Source organism: Cotesia typhae, unplaced genomic scaffold (genome assembly GCF_013202065.1).
Source record: "Cotesia typhae breed Kobodo isofemale line unplaced genomic scaffold, CoteBio_Ctyphae contig_10, whole genome shotgun sequence".
In the NCBI taxonomy this organism is placed as follows: Eukaryota; Metazoa; Arthropoda; class Insecta; order Hymenoptera; family Braconidae; genus Cotesia; species Cotesia typhae.
Genome location: NW_027423710.1, coordinates 236,098 through 257,722, shown reverse-complemented (window position 1 = coordinate 257,722; position 21,625 = coordinate 236,098). Strand labels below are relative to the sequence as shown.

The window sequence follows — 21,625 nt, the reverse complement described above, 5'->3', positions numbered from 1 at the left end:
AGATACTGAGGTTTGAACTGACAGAAATTTTTTTTTAACTTTATAGCAATAAAAATTATTATAAAAAAATTCCACATGTAAAAATTAAAAAAAATTATTAGTGGAAATTTTTTAAAGCATTTTTTTAAAATAAAAATTTTGTCAGCAAACTTCAATATCATCAATAAATTATAAATAATAATAAAAACTTACAGGCTGACATCTACCGAAGCAGACTCTAATGTTACATTGGAACCTGATGTTATCACTGCTAGGGAACTTGAAAGCGTTGAAGCTCGCCATAAGAGTCTGAGTCTCATGGTCCTGTTCCCACTCCCCAAATATCGTAGGATCAGTAGCGCAGCCATTTTCATCCGTGACAATATACTCATTTTCCTGATTGTCCTCCATAGTCTTCGCGACGCAGTTTCTCGCGAACCCGCCGTAGATCGATGAAGGCTGGACTTCAACCGAAAGCATAAGATTGTCCCCAATTTCAGCGGACTGAATCTCGCTGCCATGTTGAGTGACAATTTTCATAAGACAAGTCGGAGGCGGCCCAGTATTAGCGATAGTTCCAGCAGTAGTAAGCATGGAGACATTGAACCCTAAAGTAACATTCTGCTCTCCAGTCTGGTAGATACACTTGACATGGTAAGCTTGAGCCTTGTAGGTCACGAGTTTAGGATGTTTCTGGATGACAAGCACGAAGCTGGCTTCACCGTTGACATGAACCAGCCCGCAGTTTCCAAACTTGACCTTGAAGGTCTCCATCTGGGTGTTGTCATGCTTGGGTATCGACAGGATCTTCCTGCACTGTTCTTCTTTGCTGCGGCCTCTGACGTACAACACACCTTCGAATCCTTCAGACTGAACTCGAATCTGAACCTGGACCCCGTCGGAAAGACACTGGGCGTCCATGTCAGGTTGCGGGAAATCAGTTCTGAATTTAGTTTTGGAAGGCTCGCAGAGGGTGTATCCGTTCCCGGTGTAGCCCTTGATGCAGGTGCAAACCCCGCGGTGTCTTATCGCAGAGCAAGTCGCGTTCTGGGTGCAGTTGAACGGCTGACAAGGATCGTCGCAGGTCTTGGAGATCTTGTTGCAGTACCTGTTATCAGCACAGTCATCGTCAATCAAGCACTGGATAATCGGAGAACAGTTACCATCGTGGTCCAGCCGCCATCCATGTTCCGTTGAGCAGACGCAGTTTCCATGATCATCAACAATGAACCCGCGTTCGAGCGCGCACTCGCACCTTCCATCAGGAGTGACCTTGTAGCCTTGATCGGTAAGACAAGGAGCGCAGATGTCTTGGACGTTCTTGGCAGTTCCAGGTGGGCAGACGCAGTTGCCATCCAGGTCCTTAATTTGCCCCTTCTCTACAGCGCAAACACGCGTCGGGTCGCAACGCGCCACTGCATTGCCTCTATACCCAGGAACGCACTCGCAGATCATTGTTCTGACGGGCTTGGTGTCTAGGACAGTACACTCTGCGTTGATTCCGCAGGGTTTTATTTTGGTGCAGGGGTTGATGCATTCTCCGTCGAAGCAGGCAGTTTGGGAAGGACACTCATCATCCTGCTTGCATTGGACGTTGATCTTGTAGCAGCCTCCTTCCACGCTGCCCGCATACCCTGGAGGACAGGAACACTCAACCACGTGGTTGTAAACGCTGCACTCTGTTTGCTCAGCGCAGGGGTTCTTGGTGCAAGGGTTCTCGCAGCGGTTGTTGATGCAAGCTTTGTTGGTGGGACAGTCTGAGTTGCTTCGGCAACCGAGGAGACTGCAGGCTACGCGAGGATTTCCTGCGTAGCCTGGAGGACACTCGCAGACGGCTTGGTGGTCGATGCCGTAGCACTCGGCGCCTTTCGCGCAAACTGACAGCAAAGGAGAACAAGCTGGAACGCAGGTGTTTTGGACGCAAGTGTGGGTTCCAGCGCACTGACTGTCTGATCGACATCCAATAATAGGAGTGCAGTCGACGTCAGGGTTTCCGTCGTAGCCGGTGATGCAGGAGCAGATTGGCTTGTGGTTGATGACGTTGCAGATGGCGTTGCTGCCACAAGCGCAAGGGTCTTTGCAGATAGCGTTCACGCAAGCTTTGTTCGAAGCGCATTCGCTGTCTCTGATGCAGCCAATTTCGACGATGGGTGTTGTAGCTTGACAAGTTCCGCTTCCACTGCTGATATATCCTGGAGGACAGACGCAGATCATAGTCCTGACGGGTAGAGTTGCAAGGACGCGACACTCTGATGGACTGAGACATGGTTCGATTACTGAGCAAGGATTCTGGCATTTCTGGTTGAAGCAGGCTGATAGTGAAGGACAATCTCCGTCCACTCGGCACTCAGGTTCGATTTCTGGGCGACAGTCGATCAGAGGATTGCCTTCGTAGCCAGATGGACACCTGCAAGTAGGCAGATGGCCTCTAACGTGACACTCTGCGCGGGTTGAGCAAGGATTAGCATGGAGACACGGATCAGTACATTGTTTGTTGACACAGGCCAGGTCGCTTGGACAGTCTCCGTTGCTATAGCAGCCAATTACATGGCACTTGTCTCTTGGATTTCCTATATAGCCATCACGGCACCGACACTCTGCAATGTGGTTGTTCGGGAAGCACTCGGCGTTGACTCCGCAACTTTTGGGAGAGAACAGACAAGGATTCACGCAGTTGTTGTTGATACAAGACTTGTCTGGCATGCACTCAGAGTCAGTTTGACACTCCACTGAATAGCAAGCGACCTCTGGATTACCCTGGTAGCCTTGTTCGCAAGAGCATATCGGTTTGTGATTGCGAACAAAGCAATTGGCGTTGCGACCGCAGTTGCAGGGGTCTCTGCACCTGCGATTAACGCAGGCTTCCTGATCAGCGCACTCGGAATCAGATGTACAAGTGCCGACGAGCGTAATTGGTATTTGTCGGCAAACTCCGTCCGGGTCTGTTACCCACCCGTCTGGACAAGTGCAAACCATTGTTCTAACAGGAACAGTGTCCAAGACTCCGCACCTGGCATTTTCGAGGCAAGGTCTGATGAAATGACAAGGATCTACGCAGGTTTCTTTGATGCAAGCGAGCTTGCTGGGACAGTCGACGTCTTTGCGACACTCTGGCTCCTCAACGCCTATTGGTAGACGTCTTTCACAGTAGGAGAACGGATCACCGACTGGGAAACTCTCGGGACATCTGCAAGATGGTGTATGCGTTCTGACGAAACAGATGGCGTTGGAAGCGCAAGGAGAACGATCGACGCAAGGATCTACGCAGCGTTTGTTCTCGCAGACAAGGTTCTGAGGACACTCGTGGTTGCTGGTGCACTCAGCACGCTCACAAAGCACTTCTGGGTTTCCGAAGTAACCTGGACCGCAACGGCAAGCACTGCGGTGGTTCTTTCCATAGCATTCCGCGTTGATGACACACTCATTCTCCAAGAGACAAGGGTTCACGCATCTTCCAGTGTGGCATGCTTCTTCGTAAGGACAGTCTTTGTCTGTTTCGCACTCCAATTTAGTGCATCCCAGCTGAGGATTGCCAGAGTACCCTGGATGACAGACGCATGACGGGTAGTGATTTGCGACGACGCAGTTGGAGTTTGGTCCGCAGTTGCAAGGATTGATGCACCGTCCGTTGACGCAAGCTTCTGTACCCGCGCACTCACCGTTGGAAAGACATCCTAGGATTATTGCTGGTGGAATGCACTCAATTCTCGGATCTCCCATGTAGTTGATAGGACACTTGCAAATCGGGTTGTGATCGTCGACATGGCAAAGAGAGTTCCTGCCACAAGGATCACCAGCCACGCAAGGATTGACGCACTTGAGGTTGATGCATTGTCTGTCATTGGCGCACTCGCTGTTACTGTAACACTCCGGAAGTGGTGGAGGTAGAGGGTTTCTTGGTTTAGAAGAACACTCGATGTAAGGATTGCCGGTGAAATCAGCAGCGCAAACGCAAACTCCGCTGTGCGATGTAGATTTGCATTGAGCATTGATTCCACAGCGAGTGGTCAAGCAAGCTTCCACGCAGTTTCCGTGCAAGCAGACTTCGTGGTTGCTGCATTCTTCGTCCACATGACATTGGACGTCCTTCCATACGATCTTTTGGCACTTTCCGTTTGCGTCGGTGTAGGTGTCCGGTGGACAGACGCAGATCATCGTTCTGAGAGGAGATGTGTTCAGCACGCGACATTTCTGTTCTGAAGTGCACATGTCTGAAAGCACGCAAGGATCTTGACAACGCGTGTTTATGCAAGCAAGCAATGGAGGACACTCTGAGTCAGCACGACACTCTGCTTGGAGCTCGGTGATGCATTCGATGTAAGGATTGCCAGTGGTACCCGGTGCGCAGACACACTTGGGTTGATGGTTCCTGGCGATGCAAGTAGCTGTTTCTGCGCAGGTTTCGTCGTCACAAGCGGGTCTGCAGACTCTGTTCAGCCTATCGCAAGCCTGGTCATCAGGACAATCTTCGTTGTAGTGACAGATCGCGGATATACATACGATGCGCGCGTCTCCTTGAGTTCCTTGAGGACAAGTGCAGTGAGCTCGGTGGTCAGCGACAGTGCACTCGGCTCTTCGACCACACATGACGTTGCCATTACACGGGTTGGTACAAAAGCCTTTCTTACAGGTCTTGTCGTAAGGACAGTCGTTGTCTACCCGACATTCAGGCTGGAAGCACTGGTTCTCTGGGTCTCCGGCGTAACCTTGAGGACAGTGACAAGTTGGATGATGTCCTATCGCGATGCAGTCAGCGTTGAGCCCACACCTGTCGCCAGAGCAAGGATTCTGACATTGCTGGTTGATACAAGCAAGATTGTAGGAACAATCAGAGTTGCTGGTACATTCAGGTAGTGTTAGAGTGTGACTGTGGCAGCCTACGAAAGGATCTCCAGTGGTTCCAGCAGGGCAGACGCAGATATGTTGATGGTTGTCAACACGGCATTCAGCAGATTTCGAGCAAGGGTTGATGGTGCATGGATTAACGCAATGACTGTTGATGCACGCCATGTTTGATTTGCACTCGCTGTTGGACCGACAGATCTCCTCGACCTGATGAGCTACTGGTGCGCAAGCGACGGTAGCGTCGCCGATGAAATTAGGAGCACATTCGCAGATCATCGTTCTGACTGGCAAAGTGTCAACGACCGTACATTTGGCGTTGGTGACACAAGGCTGCGTTTCTCTGCAAGGATCCTTGCAGGAGCCGCTGAAGCAAGCGAGTTTGCTTGGACAGTCAGCGTCAGTTTTACACTCTGGCAGTTCCACTGGATCTCTTCGACAGTTCTTTTGGGCATCTCCAACAAATCCTGGAGGACAGCGACATGTTGCTCGATGGTTGATCACTTGACACTGCGCAGTTGCTGGACAGTGTCCAGAACAAGGGTCAGTGCATTTGTTGTTTTTACACGCCAAGAAGTTTGGACAGTCTGGATCTTGTAGACACTCGGTACGCTCGCAATGACGGTTTGGATCGCCTTGATAACCGTCGAGGCAAACGCATTGAGGCTTGTGGTACCCGTCAGAACGGCAAATCGCATTTGCTCCACATTGCATCAACGAGCAGGTGTCAGTACACTCGTCATTGACACAAGATTGACTTACTGGACAATCGTGGTCGCTACGACAGCCAATTTCTCTGCAAAATTGTTGAGAGTTTCCGGTGGTTCCTTCATTGCAGACGCAAACGGCACGATGGAATAGCACTTGGCATCTGCTGTTGTATCCACAAGATCCTAGCAGACATGGGTCCACGCATCTTTGTTCCCAGCAAGTCTTGTCGTTGGTACACTCGGAGTTCCTTGTGCATTCAGGTTTTGGTACTTCAATGGCCGTAACCTTACATTGGATCTGTGGGTCACCTGTGAATCCAGCAGGACACGAGCAAATCGGGTTGTGGTTGATGGTCTGGCAGAGTGAGTTGACTCCACAAACACCTATGCAAGGATCGCGACATCTCAGAGAGAAACAGGCACGATCACGTGGACAGTCTGAGTTGATAACACATTCCGGGTAAACGCAGAAAGCGATGTTGTTACGAACCCTGCATTCCCCGTTGATGTTGCAAGGTGACGGGTTGCATGGGTCTGGTTCTTCCTTAGCGAAACACTCGACGAACGGATTGCCCATCAACGGAACTGGACAGCTGCAAACTGGACTATGGTTGATGGCACGACATACAGCTCCAGCTCCGCAGACTCCACGAGCGCATGGGTCAACGCACCTGTTGTTCTCACAAGCTTTGTCCCCGGAACAGTCTGAGCTTAATACACACTCTGGATGACAACCAGCTAAGCTCGACGGCTCACCTTGTAATCCCGGGAGACATTTGCAGATTACACGCTGCCCGACGTTCTCACAAATGGTGTTCGGTCCGCAGGGAGACGGGTTGCATGGGTCTGATACTTTATTCGTTGGTGGAGTTTGACACAGCGTGAACGCGTCACCTACTGTTGGAAGAGGACATGAGCAGACTGGTACGTGATTGGAGACCGTACAAACAGCTCCTACACCGCAGGTTCCTGGACAAGGATCCTGACACTTGGTTCTTATGCAAGCAAGGGCGTTGGAACAATCTGTGTTGACCAAACATTCTGGATGACAAGCCTCGTATGGATTTCCTCGGTAGTCTGGCCAGCATTCGCAGACCGCTGTGTTGTACCGCTCCCGACAGAATGCGTTGGCTCCGCATGGTGATGGATTGCAAGGTTTGGCTGGTACTGGTGGCTCTGGTTGAGCTGGAAAATAGAAAAACCGATTAGTTTACCGTTGAAAACTTAGTTCTATTAAGTAAGCTCTATTGCTATCAGACATATGGACATATCTACAAATATATATAAGATTTCATGCAATTTTTGGATATTTACAAGCAATTTATCTACAAATATACATTAAAGCTGTTGATAAAAAAGCAAATCAGATTAATTAGCACAGTAAATAAAATCCTCTAAATAAAAATTCTTACTGGTAATCAATGAGCATAGGGTGAAAGGATCACCAGTGAATCCTTGCTGACAAGAACAAGAGGGTTGATGTCTAGCGACCTGGCAGAGGGCATTGATGCCACAAGAACCAGGACAAGGATCTCTACATCTCTGGTTGATGCAGGCTAACTGGGTAGGACATTCACTGTTGACCCTGCATTCAGGTCGGCAATTTGGTGGCGAGCCAACGAAATTGGGTAGGCAACTGCAAGAGGGTGAGTTCTTAGAAACAGTGCACTGGGCGTTAGATCCGCAGGGCGAGGGGCTGCACGGGTTGCTCACTGGTTCAACGGGTTCTTCTACGGGAAACAAAGTAAACTTAGCTTACAGGACATTTCCTAGCGATAATTTTATCAGGCTTGGGACTTACTCATAAGAGAACAGTGGACAAATGGATCTCCAGAGTATCTCTGCGGACAGCTGCAGATAGGGTTGTGGTTTCTGGTGACGCAGAGGGCGCTTTGCCCGCAGGATCCTGGGCAAGGGTCTTGACAGCGTTGATTGATGCAAGCGCGACTTTGCTCGCAATCAGAGCTTACAACGCACTCGGGCCGACAACTCGGAGGGTTACCAAAGAACCCGGGAAGACATGAGCATGATACTTGATCTCCAAAACGCTTACAGACACTATTAGGGCCACACGGTGAAGGTTCACATGGGTTACTTGTTGGTCCTAGGGTCAATAATAATTTACAATCAAGAGTTGTTCAAATTGTTAGATTTAGGTCTGATCTTTTGGGAAAACTTACGTTGAATATCTTGGCAAAGGCTGAAAGGATCGCCTTCGTAATTGGCGATACAACTACACATTGGGATGTGATTAACGACATTGCACTCTGCATTACGACCGCAGATTCCAGGACAAGGATCAACGCATTTATTATTACTACATGCTTTGTTGAACTGACAGTCTGAGTTCTGCACGCACTCAGGTCGACAACCAAAGTAAGGATCTCCGTGGTACTGAGGTAGACATGTGCAGACACCGTTTCGGCAAAGACTGTTAGCACCACAAGGTGAAGGGTCGCATGGGTCGTTGGGAGCTGGCGGTTCGGCTGTAAGAATATTTCATTATTAATAATTGAAGGGCTAGTGAATCATACCCTGGATTTGAGCTGGGTTAGGACTTACGTGGTGATTGTTGTACGTTACAACTCGTGAATGGATCTCCAGTGTAACTTACTGGACAGGTGCAAATTGGAGTGTGATTAACGACAGAACATTGCGCGCGAGTACCACAAGATCCAGGACAAGGATCTTGACACTTTTCTCTAATACAAGCTTGGTCTCGGTTACAGTCGGTATTTATCGAACACTCTGGTCGACAGTTAGGTGGGGAACCGATGTAGTTCTGAAGACATGAGCAGGCTGGGTAGCCTCCGTTATCTTGGCACATTGAGAATGGACCACAAGGTGATGGGACGCACGGGCTTAATGGTCTAACTGATTCTGTGGATTCTAAAAATTGTCATTAATTGGCTTTAGTTGTACTCTTGAGTACAACTTGGAAGGCTGCTAGAAGGGAACTTACGTGGAATGTCAAAGCATTTAACGAAAGGATCACCGGTTTGGCCAGGTCTGCAACTGCAGATAGGACTGTGGTTCCTTGTTTCACATCTCGCGTCAACGCCACAGACGCCTGGACAAGGATCGCTGCATTTCTGATTGATGCAAGCGAGACTTGACGAGCACTCGGTGCTGGAAACACATTCGGGACGGCATCCAGGAGGACTTCCAACGTAATTAGGAAGACATGAACATCTAGCAAAGTTATTGAGGTTTCTGCATTGGCTGTTGGGTCCACAAGGTGAGGGGTTGCAAGGGTCTGAGGCTTCTGTTGCTGTTGAGGAAATAAAGTCAGTACCTAGTGTCTAAAAATGAGCGAAAAGTTATTGTGAAAGGGTTCTTACGAGTTTGTTCTGCAAGTCGGCAGTACTGGAATGGGTCACCGATGTATCCGTTTAGGCATGAGCAGGTCGGTAGATGGTTTATAACCTGGCACATGGCGTTCTGGCCACAAGTACCAGGACATGGGTTGGTACACTTAGATCTAACGCAAGCGCGGTCTGCGGAACAGTCGCTGTCGACAACACATTCGGGTCTACAGCCTTCGTAGGGATTTCCAAAGAAGTCTGGGGTACAGGAGCAGGATGCTGTGTTATAATTCTCACGGCAAATTGCATTTGCACCGCAGGGTGATGGCACACAGGGGTTTTGTTGTGTTGGAGGCAAAATAGTTGCTGAAAATTAATGATTCAATGATCAGTGATTGTAATTTGGCGGGGATTCATTATTTCACTTTGGAAACTTACCAGGAATGGAGTTACATTGAGAAAATGGATCTCCGGTGAATCCCGGGACACATGAACACATGGGAGTGTGACTAACTGTTGCGCAATTGGTGTTAGATCCACAAGATCCTGGGCAAGGGTCTTTACATTTTTGATTAATACACGCTAGGTGCGAAGAACATTCGCTGTTGCTGATACACTCAGGCCTGCAGTTTGGAGGGCTGCCGATGAATTCTTGGTTGCAAGAACAGGAGGGACTGTTGTTTATAACGCGACATTGAGCGTTGGGTCCACAAGGTGATGGCTGACAAGGATCCACCGAAGGTTGAGGATCTTTGGGAGTCTGCGAGCAACGGACAAACGGATCTCCAGTGAATCCATTGGGACAGCTGCAAACCGGGTTGTGATTGATGACCAGACACTCTGCGCTTAGACCACAAGTTCCAGGACAAGGATCGATGCACTTCTGGTTGTTACAAGCACGGTTGCGAGGACAGTCTGCGCTGACGACACACTCAGGTCGGCAGGAAGGAGGCGTTCCGAGGAATCCTGGTACGCAGGTGCATACTGCAAGGTTGTTGACGGTTTGGCAGTAACTGTTGGGTCCACAAGGTGACGGATAACAAGGATCTTGAGTTGGTGTGTCTTCAATCGCTGAGCATTGAATAAAAGCGTTTCCAGACATGTGAACTGGGCAGCTGCACATCGGTAGGTGATTGACGACGTTACACTCTGCGTTAACTCCACAGACTCCAGCACAAGGGTCACGACACTTCTGGTTGATGCAAGCTTGAGAACGAGAGCAGTCTTCGTTGACAACGCATTCCGGTCTACAGCCGACGTAGGGGTCACCCTGGTACTCTGGAAGACAGGAGCATTGTCCGTTACGACACTGAGCGTTAGAACCACACGGTGAAGGATTGCATGGATCTTCTGGTACCGGAGGAGCTGGTGGTGGTGCTGGAGAACATCTGGTGAATGGATCTCCTGTAAAACCTTCGGGACACGTGCATACTGGTGTATGATTGACGACTGAACACTGAGCGGAGAGTCCGCAAGATCCTGGACAAGGATCTCTGCACTTTTCTCGCATGCAAGCCTTGTCGCTGGTGCAGTCTGGGTTGATAGAACACTCTGGTCTGCAGTTTGGTGGTGATCCGATGAAATTATTCAAGCAAGCACAGGATGGGCTGTCGCCAATCACTCTGCATAGTGAGTTTGGTCCACAAGGCGACGGATTGCACGGGTCTGTTGGCTGAGTGTCAGAAACAGTCATCTGGAAGCACTGGAAGAACGGATCCCCAGTGGTTCCAGGTTGGCAGCTACAAATAGGACTATGATTAATTACTCTACATTGAGCATTTATTCCGCAGGTTCCAGCACAAGGGTCCCTACACTTTTGATTAATACACGCAAGACTAGCTGCACACTCAGTGCTGATGGTACACTCAGGACGACAGTTCGGTGGACTTCCAATGAATTGAGCTTCGCAAGAACACATAGCCTGGCCGTTGTTGGTCTGACAACGGCTGTTAGGTCCACACGGTGAAGGACTGCATGGATCATCGTTGCTTGGACCTATTTCCGGCGGCAGTTGGTTGCAGTAACTGAACGGATTGCCAGTGAATCCTGGATTACAAGTACAGGAAGGCAAATGCGAAACTACTTGACAATTGGCGTTTTGACCACAAGTTCCAGGACATGGATCTTGACATTTAGATCTGATACACGCCAAGTTCGCTGGACAGTCTGTGTTGATAGTACACTCGGGTCTGCAGCCTTGATACGGGTTCCCGATATAATCCTGGATGCAACTACAAGCTCCAGCACCGTTTTGCTCTCGGCAAACGGCATTAGATCCGCAAGGTGATTGCACACAAGGATTACGAGATGGTTCTATTTGCAGAGGTGGCATCACGTTGCATTGAGCAAACGGATCTCCAGTAAATCCATTCATACAACTGCAAGTCGGAGTGTGATTGATGACAAAACACTCAGCATTCTGACCACATGATCCGCGACAAGGGTCTTGACATTTTCTGTTGATGCACGCTAGATGACTGGCGCATTCGCCATTGCTAGCACACTCTGGACGGCAATTTGGTGGCGTATCAAGGAATTCTGGTAAGCAAGAACAAGAAGGTGAGTCGTTGATCACTTGACACTGAGCATTTGCTCCACAAGGAGACGGTTGGCAAGGATTCTGGGTCTCTGTAGGTCTTTCTTGGACTGGTATGCATCTGATGAATGGATCTCCAGTAAATGAAGATGGACAGCTGCATATTGGGTTGTGATTGACTACTTGACATCGAGCAGAGACCCCACAAGATCCAGGACAAGGGTCACGACATTTTTGATTGACACAAGCTTCATTCAAAGGACACTCACTGTTGCTAACACATTCAGGTCTGCAAGCCGGTGGATGACCGATGAATCCCATGACACAGGAACATACAGCCTGGCCATTTGTCTGTTGACAACGGCTGTTTGGTCCACAAGGCGATAGATTGCAAGGATTAGTGGTTGTTGGTTCTATGGCAGTAATACAATTAGCGAAGGCATTTCCTGTTGTTCCAGCTGGACAACTGCACATTGGAATATGCTGAACCACATTGCATTCAGCGTTAGCACCACAGACTCCTGGACAAGGATCAGCGCATTTGTTGCGAATGCAAGCTTTGTTTGATGGACAATCAGGATTCTGGACACACTCTGGTCGACATCCGTAGTAGGGATCTCCATGATATTCTGGAAGACATGTACAGACTCCATCACGACAACGAGTATTCGCTCCGCAAGGTGAAGGATCGCATGGATTAGTCACTACGGTGTCTTGGACTGGTTGTTTGAAAGTACAGCTGGTGAATGGATCACCCGTGAATCCTTCAGGACATGTACAAATAGGTGTGTGGTTAATCACACTGCACTGAGCGTTGATTCCACAAGAGCCTGGACATGGATCAGTGCATTTGTAACGAAGACAAGCCAGATTGCTGACACATTCCGAGTTTATCGTACATTCTGGTCGGCAGTTTGGTGGCGAACCGATGTATGAAGCTTCGCAGGAACATGAAGGAACGCCTCCGACGTCACGACACATCGAGAATGGCCCACAGGGCGATGGAACGCATGGGTTACTTGACGGTTTATTTTCAGGAGCTACTGGAGCTTCGAAACATCTGACAAATGGATCGCCAGTTAGTCCAGCGTTACAGCTGCAGAATGGACTGTGATTAATGACATTGCACTTAGCATTGACACCACAGATTCCAGGACACGGATTCACGCACTTGTTGTTGATGCAAGCACGATTCAAAGCACACTCTGAGCTCACTGAGCATTCAGGACGACAATATGGCGGTGTTCCAACGAATGTCGGAGAACAGGAACAGATGGCCTGGCCGTTGTTCTCGCGACACTGACTGTTTGGACCACACGGAGATGGTGAACATGGTCTTGTAAGTTCTGGTACTGGAGGATCTTGGACAACGCTACAGAACCTGAATGGATCGCCGCTGTATCCTGGCTGACATGTACAAGATGGTCGATGGTCTACTACTTGGCAAATCGCATTCTGGCCACAAGTTCCAGGGCATGGATTCTGACATTTAGACCTGATGCACGTTCGATCTGCTGTACAGTCTGAGTTGACGATACACTCTGGTCTGCATCCTTCGTAAGGGTTTCCGATGTAATCTGGCAGACAAGAGCAAGCACCAGCTCCGTTCTGTTCCCGACAGACAGCGTTGCTACCGCAGGGTGAAGGAATGCATGGAGTAGCATGGACGTCAGGAATTGGATCCATTTGTTTGATGGCACATTGGGTGAATGGATCACCGGTGAATCCTGCCATGCAGACACACATTGGGGTGTGACTTATCACTCGACATTCTGCATTAGCACCACAAGATCCAGGACATGGGTCTCGACACTTCTGGTTAATACACGCCAAGTTCGTGGAACACTCGCCGTTACTCACACACTCTGGTCTACAGTTTGGAGGAATGCCGCTGAATTCTGGTAAGCAAGAACAGGATGGTGAATTGTTGATCACTTGACAGAAAGCATTTGGACCGCATGGTGACGGCTGGCATGGATTCTTCGGAGCTTCTGGTTCCTGAGGAATTGGCACACACATAACGAACGGATCTCCGGTTAAATCAGCAAGACAACTGCATATTGGATTGTGATTAACGACCTTACACTGAGCGCGAATTCCACAAGTTCCTGGACATGGGTCAATACACTTTTGGTTGCTGCAAGCCATATTAGCAGTACAATCCGAGCTGATGACACACTCAGGACGACAATTTGGTGGAGCTCCGAGATATCCAGATATACAAGAGCAAACTGCTTGATTATTAATTTTCCGACACTGGCTGTTAGATCCACATGGTGACGGATTGCAAGGATCAGTTTCCTGAGGTGTTTGCACCGGCGAACAACTCACGAAAGCATTTCCTGACATTTGTGCCGGACAAGTACAGACCGGAACGTGATTTACAACGCTGCAAAGAGCGTTTTGTCCACAAATTCCAACACACGGGTCCCGACATTTACTTCTGATGCAAGCCTGGTCTCTACGACAATCTGGATTCAAAACACACTCCGGTCTACAGCCTGCATAAGGATCACCTTGAAATTCAGGTAAGCACATGCATTGATTATTGATGCACTGAGTGTTGGACCCACATCTGCTGCATGGTGGTGGTACGAGTTCCGGTGGTGCTGAAGGTCTTGGAGAGCAACGAGTGAATGGATCTCCACTGAATCCTTCAGGACAGGTACAAACTGGTGTGTGATTGACTACTGAACATACAGCGCTCACTCCACAAGATCCTGGACAAGGATCTCGGCACTTAGATTGCAGACATGCTTGGTTACTTGAACAATCAGGATTTATAACACATTCGGGTCGACAATTTGGTGGTGATCCATTGAATCCTGACAAGCAAGCACACGAAGCTTGGCTATTGAGGTCCCGACACTCTGAATTAGGTCCACACGGTGAAGGTACGCAAGGATTGACGTACGTTGGCTGAGTTGGCATTGCCATTGGTGTCATCAGTTCAAAGCAGTTAACAAAAGGATCTCCGGTGTAACCGGCTTGACAGGAGCAGATTGGACTGTGGTTGATGATCTCACATCTGGTGTTGAATCCACAAGTGCCAGGACAAGGGTCTGAGCACTTCCTATTCACACAAGCGCGGTTGGTAGGACATTCAGAGCTGACTGTACACTCTGGACGACATCCAGGTGGGCTGCCGATGTATTCTGGAAGACAAGTACACACAGGTTGGGTATTGATCACGCGACATTGACTGTTAGGTCCACAAGGTGATGGGCTGCAAGGATCTGTAGGAGGCTGCTCATCTTGGAGGACACTGCAGTAATTGAACGGATCCCCAGTGTACCCTTGGAAGCAAGAACACTGAGGTAGATGATACATCACTCGACATTCGGCGTTCATGCCACAAGTACCCGGACACGGATCTCTGCATTTCGATCTGATGCAAGCCATATTTGAAGCACAGTCTGAATTTACAATACATTCGGGTCTGCAACCTTCGTAAGGATTTCCTGTATACTCTGGCAAGCATGAGCAAGATCCAGCACCGTTCTGTTCTTTGCAAACGGCGTTAGGACCGCATGGTGATGGAGTGCAAGGAGTTTCTGGCGCTGTTAATGGCGGTGTTTGTTGCAGAATACACTGAGTAAATGGATCACCCGTAAATCCTGACCTGCAGACACACATCGGCGTATGACTGATGACATGGCAGTCCGAATCAGCTCCACAGGATCCAATGCAAGGGTTCTTACATTTTTGGTTGATGCAAGCCAAATTTGAAGAACACTCACTGTTGCTAACGCATTCAGGACGACAGTTGGGTGGAGAACCAGTGAACTCCGCAAGACAAGAACACGATGGAGAGTTGTTAATCACTTGACACTGAGCGTTGGGTCCGCAAGGCGAAGGTTGACATGGATTTTGAGGCACTGGAGGATCTTCTGGTATCGGAGTGCATCTTACAAACGGATCACCGGAGAATCTCGGTAGACAACTACAGATCGGATTGTGATTGATTACTTGGCATGTCGCTCTGACTCCACAAGTTCCTTGACATGGATCTTGACACTTTTGATTGAAGCAAGCTTCATTCGGCGGACAGTCCGTGCTGACGATACACTCAGGTCTGCAAGTTGGTGGACTGCCCAAGTATCCTCGGATACAAGAACAAACCGCCTGACCATTTATGACTCGACATTCACTGTTTTGCCCACAAGGTGACGGGCTGCAAGGATTAGACGGAACAGTAGCCTGGATAGGCAAGCACTGACTGAAAGCGTTACCAGTCATTCCCGAAGGACAACTGCACATTGGAACGTGATTAATGACCGCGCAGTTGGCGTTAGTAGCACAGGTTCCTGGACAAGGATCTCTACATTTGTTCCTCCAGCAAGCGCGATCTCTTGGACAATCCGTATTAAGAACACATTCTGGTCTACACCCAGTGTAGGGGTTTCCTTGGAATTCCGGCAAACAGGTACACTGACCGTCGTTGCATTGAGCATTAGATCCACATGGCGAAGGGTTGCACTTGTCTAGCGGTTCAATGGGTTGGTTGACTGGTTGAACGTTGCAGGTAGTAAACGGATCCCCAGTGAATCCTTCAGGACAGGTACAGATTGGTATGTGGTTAGAAACCGAGCACATAGCGTTAAATCCACAAGATCCAAGACATGGGTCACGGCATTTTTCGTTGATACACGCCTCGTTGCTTGGACATTCAGAGTTGATGGAACATTCGGGCCTACAGTTAGGAGGTTGACCGACGTACCCTTCTCGACAGGTGCAAGCTGGTGATCCACCAATATTGCGACAGTAAGAGAAACTTCCGCAAGGTGAGGGCGCACACGGGTCTCTGGGTACTTGGTCATTCGGTTCAGTTGCTAAAAGGTAAAGGGCATGGGTGTTATAATATCAGAACAATTCGATAGAAAGCAATAAACATTAAATAAAGGGTAAAATGCTTACGTGGTGGTATGAGAGTGCATCGGGTGAATGGGTCGCCGCTGTATCCCGACATACAACTGCAAATTGGGCTGTGGTTAACGACGACACACTTGGTGTTAAGTCCACAGGGTGCGGGGCACGGGTTCTCGCATTTTTGGTTGATGCAAGCCAGCTGGGAGGGACATTCGGAGGAGGCGACACACTCGGGACGGCATCCTGGTGGGCTACCGATGTAGTTTGGCAAGCAAGTGCAAACTGGCTGTCCATTATTCACTCGGCATTGGCTATTGGGCCCACAGGGTGACGGGTTACAAGGTTCTCGTGGTCTATCGCTGTCTATGGCTGTGAAAAAATCATGTAAGTAGACATGGGAAGGGTTATGATAAATAATGGCTGAGTAAGACTTACGATTGGTCGATAACGGGGTGCAGTAAGTGAACGGGTCACCAGTGAAGGCCGGTCGACAGGTACAAGAGGGCGAGTGGTTGATGGGAATGCAATCGGCGTTCTGGCCACAAGCGCCGGGACAAGGGTTACGGCACTTTGATCTAGAGCAACTCTGGTAAGATGGGCAGTCGGAGTCTATTACACACTCGGGTCTACAGCCTTCGTATGGATTTCCAATGTAGTCAGCCAGACAAGAGCAAGATCCAGCGCCGTTTGACTCTTTGCAGACCGCGTTGGCGCCACAGGGCGAGGGTATGCAGGGCGATTCTAAGTTTACGGGTGGTTGTGGTGCTAGAAACATTTTACAAGGTCAATCTTTCTGGAATTCATTGCTAATAGCGTCAAGCTCTGAGGATTTGCGTTCTAGAGGCTCAGGGGCTTCAGGTCTAGGTCTAGGGCTTGGGGTAAGGGCTTAGGGATGCTAACATAAAACATGCTTACATGATACTGGCTGACAACCAGTGAAAGGATCACCAGTTTGTCCCGCAAGACAAACGCACATTGGAGTATGACTAACTACTCGGCATTCAGTGTTGATACCGCAGGACCCTGGACAAGGGTCTCGACACTTTCGATTGACACACGCCTTATTGCTAGGACACTCTGGGTTGCTTATGCACTCGGGACGGCAATTTGGAGGTGAACCTATAAATTCAGGCAAACAGGAGCAAGATGGGGAGTCGTTTATAACACGACACTCGGCATTCATGCCGCACGGTGATGGTTGGCAAGGATTTTCTGGTGGCGAAGTTGGGGTGTTTTCTGTGTGATAATCATTTGGCTTAAAATTTGTACTCATAATTATAACATATCATAAATTTAGAGAGGTAAGTCATCTTACGGATAAAGGTACAACGTGTGAATGGATCTCCAGTGAAACCTTCCCGACAGGAACAAATGGGGTTGTGATTGATGACCTCGCACCGGGCTTCTAAGCCGCAGGTACCAGGACAAGGATCACGACAGCGCTGATTAGTACATGCTTCGTTACGAGGACAATCTGAACTGACTAGACATTGAGGGCGACATGTCGGAGGGCTTCCTAAGTATTCTGGAGCACAGGTACATACTGACTGACCGTTAACTGGACGGCAAATGCTGTTGGGCCCGCAGGGTGAGGGACTACATGGCCTGGTTTCTGGAGGAGCTAGGGTAATAACATTATCATTAATAACTTGGTGATGATAGTTCGTATGACGATGATCACTTGGTTAAAATCATACCTTGGACTGCTTGGCAAGACACTAGAGCATTTCCAGCCATTCCGGCGAGACACGTACACATGGGAATGTGATTAAAAACTGTGCATTGGGCGTTTTGACCACAAGTACCTGGACACGGGTCAATACATTTGTTTCGTACGCAAGCGCGATCTTGAGGACAGTCATTGTTCAAGACACACTCGGGTCTACAGCCAGAATTGGCGTCGCCAAAGTAATTTGGCAGGCAAGAACAGAACCCGTTGTTACATTGAGCGTTTGAGCCACATGGTGATGGGTTGCAAGGATCAGTGACCGTAGGTGCTGTTGGTTGTTGATAGAAGCACCCGGTGAATGGATCTCCGGTGTAACTTTCGATACACGAGCAAACTGGAACGTGGTTGTAGACTGAACACACAGCATTCTGCCCACAGGACCCAGGACAAGGATCCCTACACTTCTCGCTCATGCAAGCGCGGTCGCTTGGACACTCCGAGTTTATGACACATTCAGGACGACAATTTGGCGGACTTCCACTGTAGCCTGTTGAACAAGAGCAAGCTGGACTGCCATTAGCGTTCCTGCACTGAGAGTTTGGTCCACAAGGCGATGGGAAACATGGATCCCGAGGTCTTTCGATTTCCGTTGATTCTACAATAATGATTTTGTTAAAGGTTTCCTACAAGAAAGAGGGAAAGAGGTTAAACTTAGAGGCCTTACGTGGAATAGGGAAGCAAATGGTGAACGCATCTCCAGTAAATCCAAGGTTACATGAACAAATAGGGCTGTGGTTGACGACTCTACACGTAGATTGTCTTCCGCAAGGTTCAGGACAAGGGTCAACACATTTTAAACTAACGCAAGCGCGATTCAAAGCACAATCTGAACTGGTTGTGCACTCAGGTCGACATCCTGGTGGGCTGCCATTGTATCCCGGCAAGCAGGAGCAGACAGGTTGCCCGTTTGACTCGCGACACTGACTGTAAGGCCCGCAAGGTGAAAGTCGACAAGCGCTGCCTTTATTTTCTACTTCTAGAAAGGTTAGACGTTAGATATCTTTCCTTTAATACATTACCCGGTGATGGATTAATCAATTTACCTGTTGGTGAAATGAAATTACAGAATCTGAAAGGATCTCCAGTGTATCTATCAATGCAAGAGCACGTCGGCAGGTGGTTCACGACCTGACAAACAGCATTCTGACCGCAAGTACCCGGGCAAGGGTCCCTGCATTTAGAACTAATGCAAGCTAGGTTTGCGGAGCAGTCAGAATTCAAAACACACTCGGGTCTGCAGCCTTCGTAGGGATTTCCAATGTATCCAGGGAAGCAAGAGCAAGATCCGGCATTTTGCTGGACTCTACACTCTGCGTTAGAACCACAGGGTGATGGTGAACAAGGATTCGTCACCACTGGCTGGTCAACTAAAATGATCACCATTAATTTCTGTGTTTCCAGGTTTGTTTTTTGGTTACTTCAGATATCTTACATTGCGCTGGAGTACACTGGGTGAAAGGATCACCGGTGAATCCAGTTGTACAGACACACATTGGCGTATGACTGACGACCCGACATTCGGCTCCAGGCCCACAAGATCCAGGACAAGGATCTTTACACTTCTGTCTAATACACGCAAGGTTATTGGAGCATTCGCTGTTGCTAATGCACTCGGGCCGACAATTTGGTGGAGTTCCAGTAAATTCTGGGAGACAGGAGCACGACGGAGAGTCATTTATCACCCGACACTCAGTATTTGGACCACAAGGTGACGGTTGACATGGATTGATTGGTTTAACTGGTTCTTCAGCTTTGGAAAGATTCAATTGCACTGTTACCTTCTATCAAGATAAAGAAAATGAAAAAGAAAGAGAAAGGAAAGCTTACGAGTCATTTGGCATTGCACAAACGGATCTCCGGTCATCGACGAAGGACAACTGCAAATAGGGTTATGATTGATAACATTACAGGTTGCTTGCAGTCCGCAAGCACCCTGACAGGGGTTCCTACACTTCTGATTGCTACAGGCTTCGGTCAAAGGACATTCTGACGAGATAGCACACTCTGGTCTGCAGCTAGGAGGACTTCCAATGAACCCAGGGATGCAAGTGCAGGTAGCATGTCCATTACTCTGTCGACACTTGCTGTTCGGACCGCAGGGCGATGGGTTGCATGGATCAGTTACTTGAGGCACTAAAAGTAATCAAAGCTATTGATCTAGCTCTAGATGCAATCATCATTGATTTGCATAAAACTGTAGAGAAAATCCTACCAGTGACTAGAGAACAAATGACAAAAGCATTGCCTGCCATTCCTGAAGGGCAAGTACACATAGGGACGTGGTTATAGACGTTACATACAGCGTTTTGCCCGCAAGTTCCTGGACAAGGATCTTTGCACTTATTACGGGTGCAAGCCTGGTTTTGAGGACAGTCATTGTTCAAAACGCACTCGGGTCTGCATCCAAAGTAAGGATCTCCGATGTATTCAGGTAAACAGGTGCAAACTCCTTGCTGACAACGGGTGTTTGCTCCGCAGGGCGAAGGGTTACACGGGTCTTGAGGTAGTTCATCCACTGATAGAAAGAGATAGATTAGAAATGGTTAGAGTTAGAGTTAGAGATAAAGTACAGAGTAAAAATGAAAGATAGGTCTTACTTGGTGGCTGGATGATGCAACTGCTGAAGGGATCACCAGTAAATCCTTGAGGGCAGGTGCAGATAGGTGTATGGTTAACAACCTCGCACTGCGCTTGAATGCCGCATGATCCGGGACAAGGATCACGGCATTTAGAACGCATGCAAGCTTGGTTAACAGGACAATCCGCGTTAATCGTACATTCAGGTCTGCAGTTTGGTGGAGAACCGATGAAAGAAGGCAGGCATGAGCAAGAGGGTCCATTAGAGTCGCGACATATAGAGTTAGGTCCACATGGCGATGGTACACAAGGATTCTGGGTTTCAACCGGGCTGGGGGCTGTAAATATGTGTTTAAAACCTAGAACCGGGTAACATTATCCCGAAATTTTTAATTGATAAAGACTTACGTGGAGCTGCGAAACAGGAGGTGAATGGATCGCCGGTAAAACCGTTCCTGCAGGTACAAATGGGACTGTGGTTCATGACAATGCAGTCGGTATTCCTACCGCAAGGTTTTGGACATGGATTATCACACTTTCTGTTAATACAAGCGCGGTTCCGAGGACACTCGGTACTGACAGTACATTCAGGCCGGCAGCCAGGTGGAGAACCGATGTATTCAGGTAGGCAAGAACAAACGGCTTGGTTGTTGATAACCCGGCATTGACTGTTGGGACCACAAGGACTGGGCGAGCAGAGCTCAGTGATTGCGGGCTGAGTTATCAGAGGCGCTGGGCTGCAATATCTGAATGGGTCTCCGGAGTAACCTGTCGAACAGGTGCAGGACGCCAGGTGGTTTATCGTCTGACACTGGGCATTGGGGCCGCAGGTTCCAGGACATGGGTCTCGACACTTGGTCCGTATACACGCAAAGTTCGTGGGACAGTCTGAGTTGATAACACACTCAGGTCTGCAGCCTTCGTAGGGGTCACCGATGTAGTCGGGAAGGCATGAGCAGGATCCAATACCGTTTTGCTCACGACAAACTGCATTGGTGCCACAGGGCGACGGTGAGCAAGGTCGTCTCATCTCCTTCGGGGGTTCTAGAGGGAAATCTTTTAGCTTAATACTAGTTTT

The 21,625-nt window shown here is 48.8% G+C and overlaps 1 protein-coding gene across 1 annotated transcript in view; it reads right to left on the bottom strand.

The window, feature by feature from the left end:
• Dpy (fibrillin-like protein dumpy) overlaps nucleotides 1–21,625 on the bottom strand; it is a 77,215-nt gene that overhangs the window by 1,947 nt on the left and 53,643 nt on the right. The window contains 19 exon segments of the mRNA XM_074254773.1: nucleotides 193–6,716; nucleotides 6,944–7,261; nucleotides 7,333–7,635; nucleotides 7,712–8,017; nucleotides 8,094–8,420; nucleotides 8,494–8,802; nucleotides 8,873–16,204; nucleotides 16,290–16,610; nucleotides 16,677–17,006; nucleotides 17,157–17,477; nucleotides 17,557–17,862; nucleotides 17,939–18,565; nucleotides 18,635–18,946; nucleotides 19,014–19,337; nucleotides 19,403–19,720; nucleotides 19,798–20,103; nucleotides 20,183–20,485; nucleotides 20,568–20,885; nucleotides 20,956–21,591. Coding sequence (XP_074110874.1) covers nucleotides 193–6,716; nucleotides 6,944–7,261; nucleotides 7,333–7,635; nucleotides 7,712–8,017; nucleotides 8,094–8,420; nucleotides 8,494–8,802; nucleotides 8,873–16,204; nucleotides 16,290–16,610; nucleotides 16,677–17,006; nucleotides 17,157–17,477; nucleotides 17,557–17,862; nucleotides 17,939–18,565; nucleotides 18,635–18,946; nucleotides 19,014–19,337; nucleotides 19,403–19,720; nucleotides 19,798–20,103; nucleotides 20,183–20,485; nucleotides 20,568–20,885; nucleotides 20,956–21,591 — 19,841 coding nt within the window.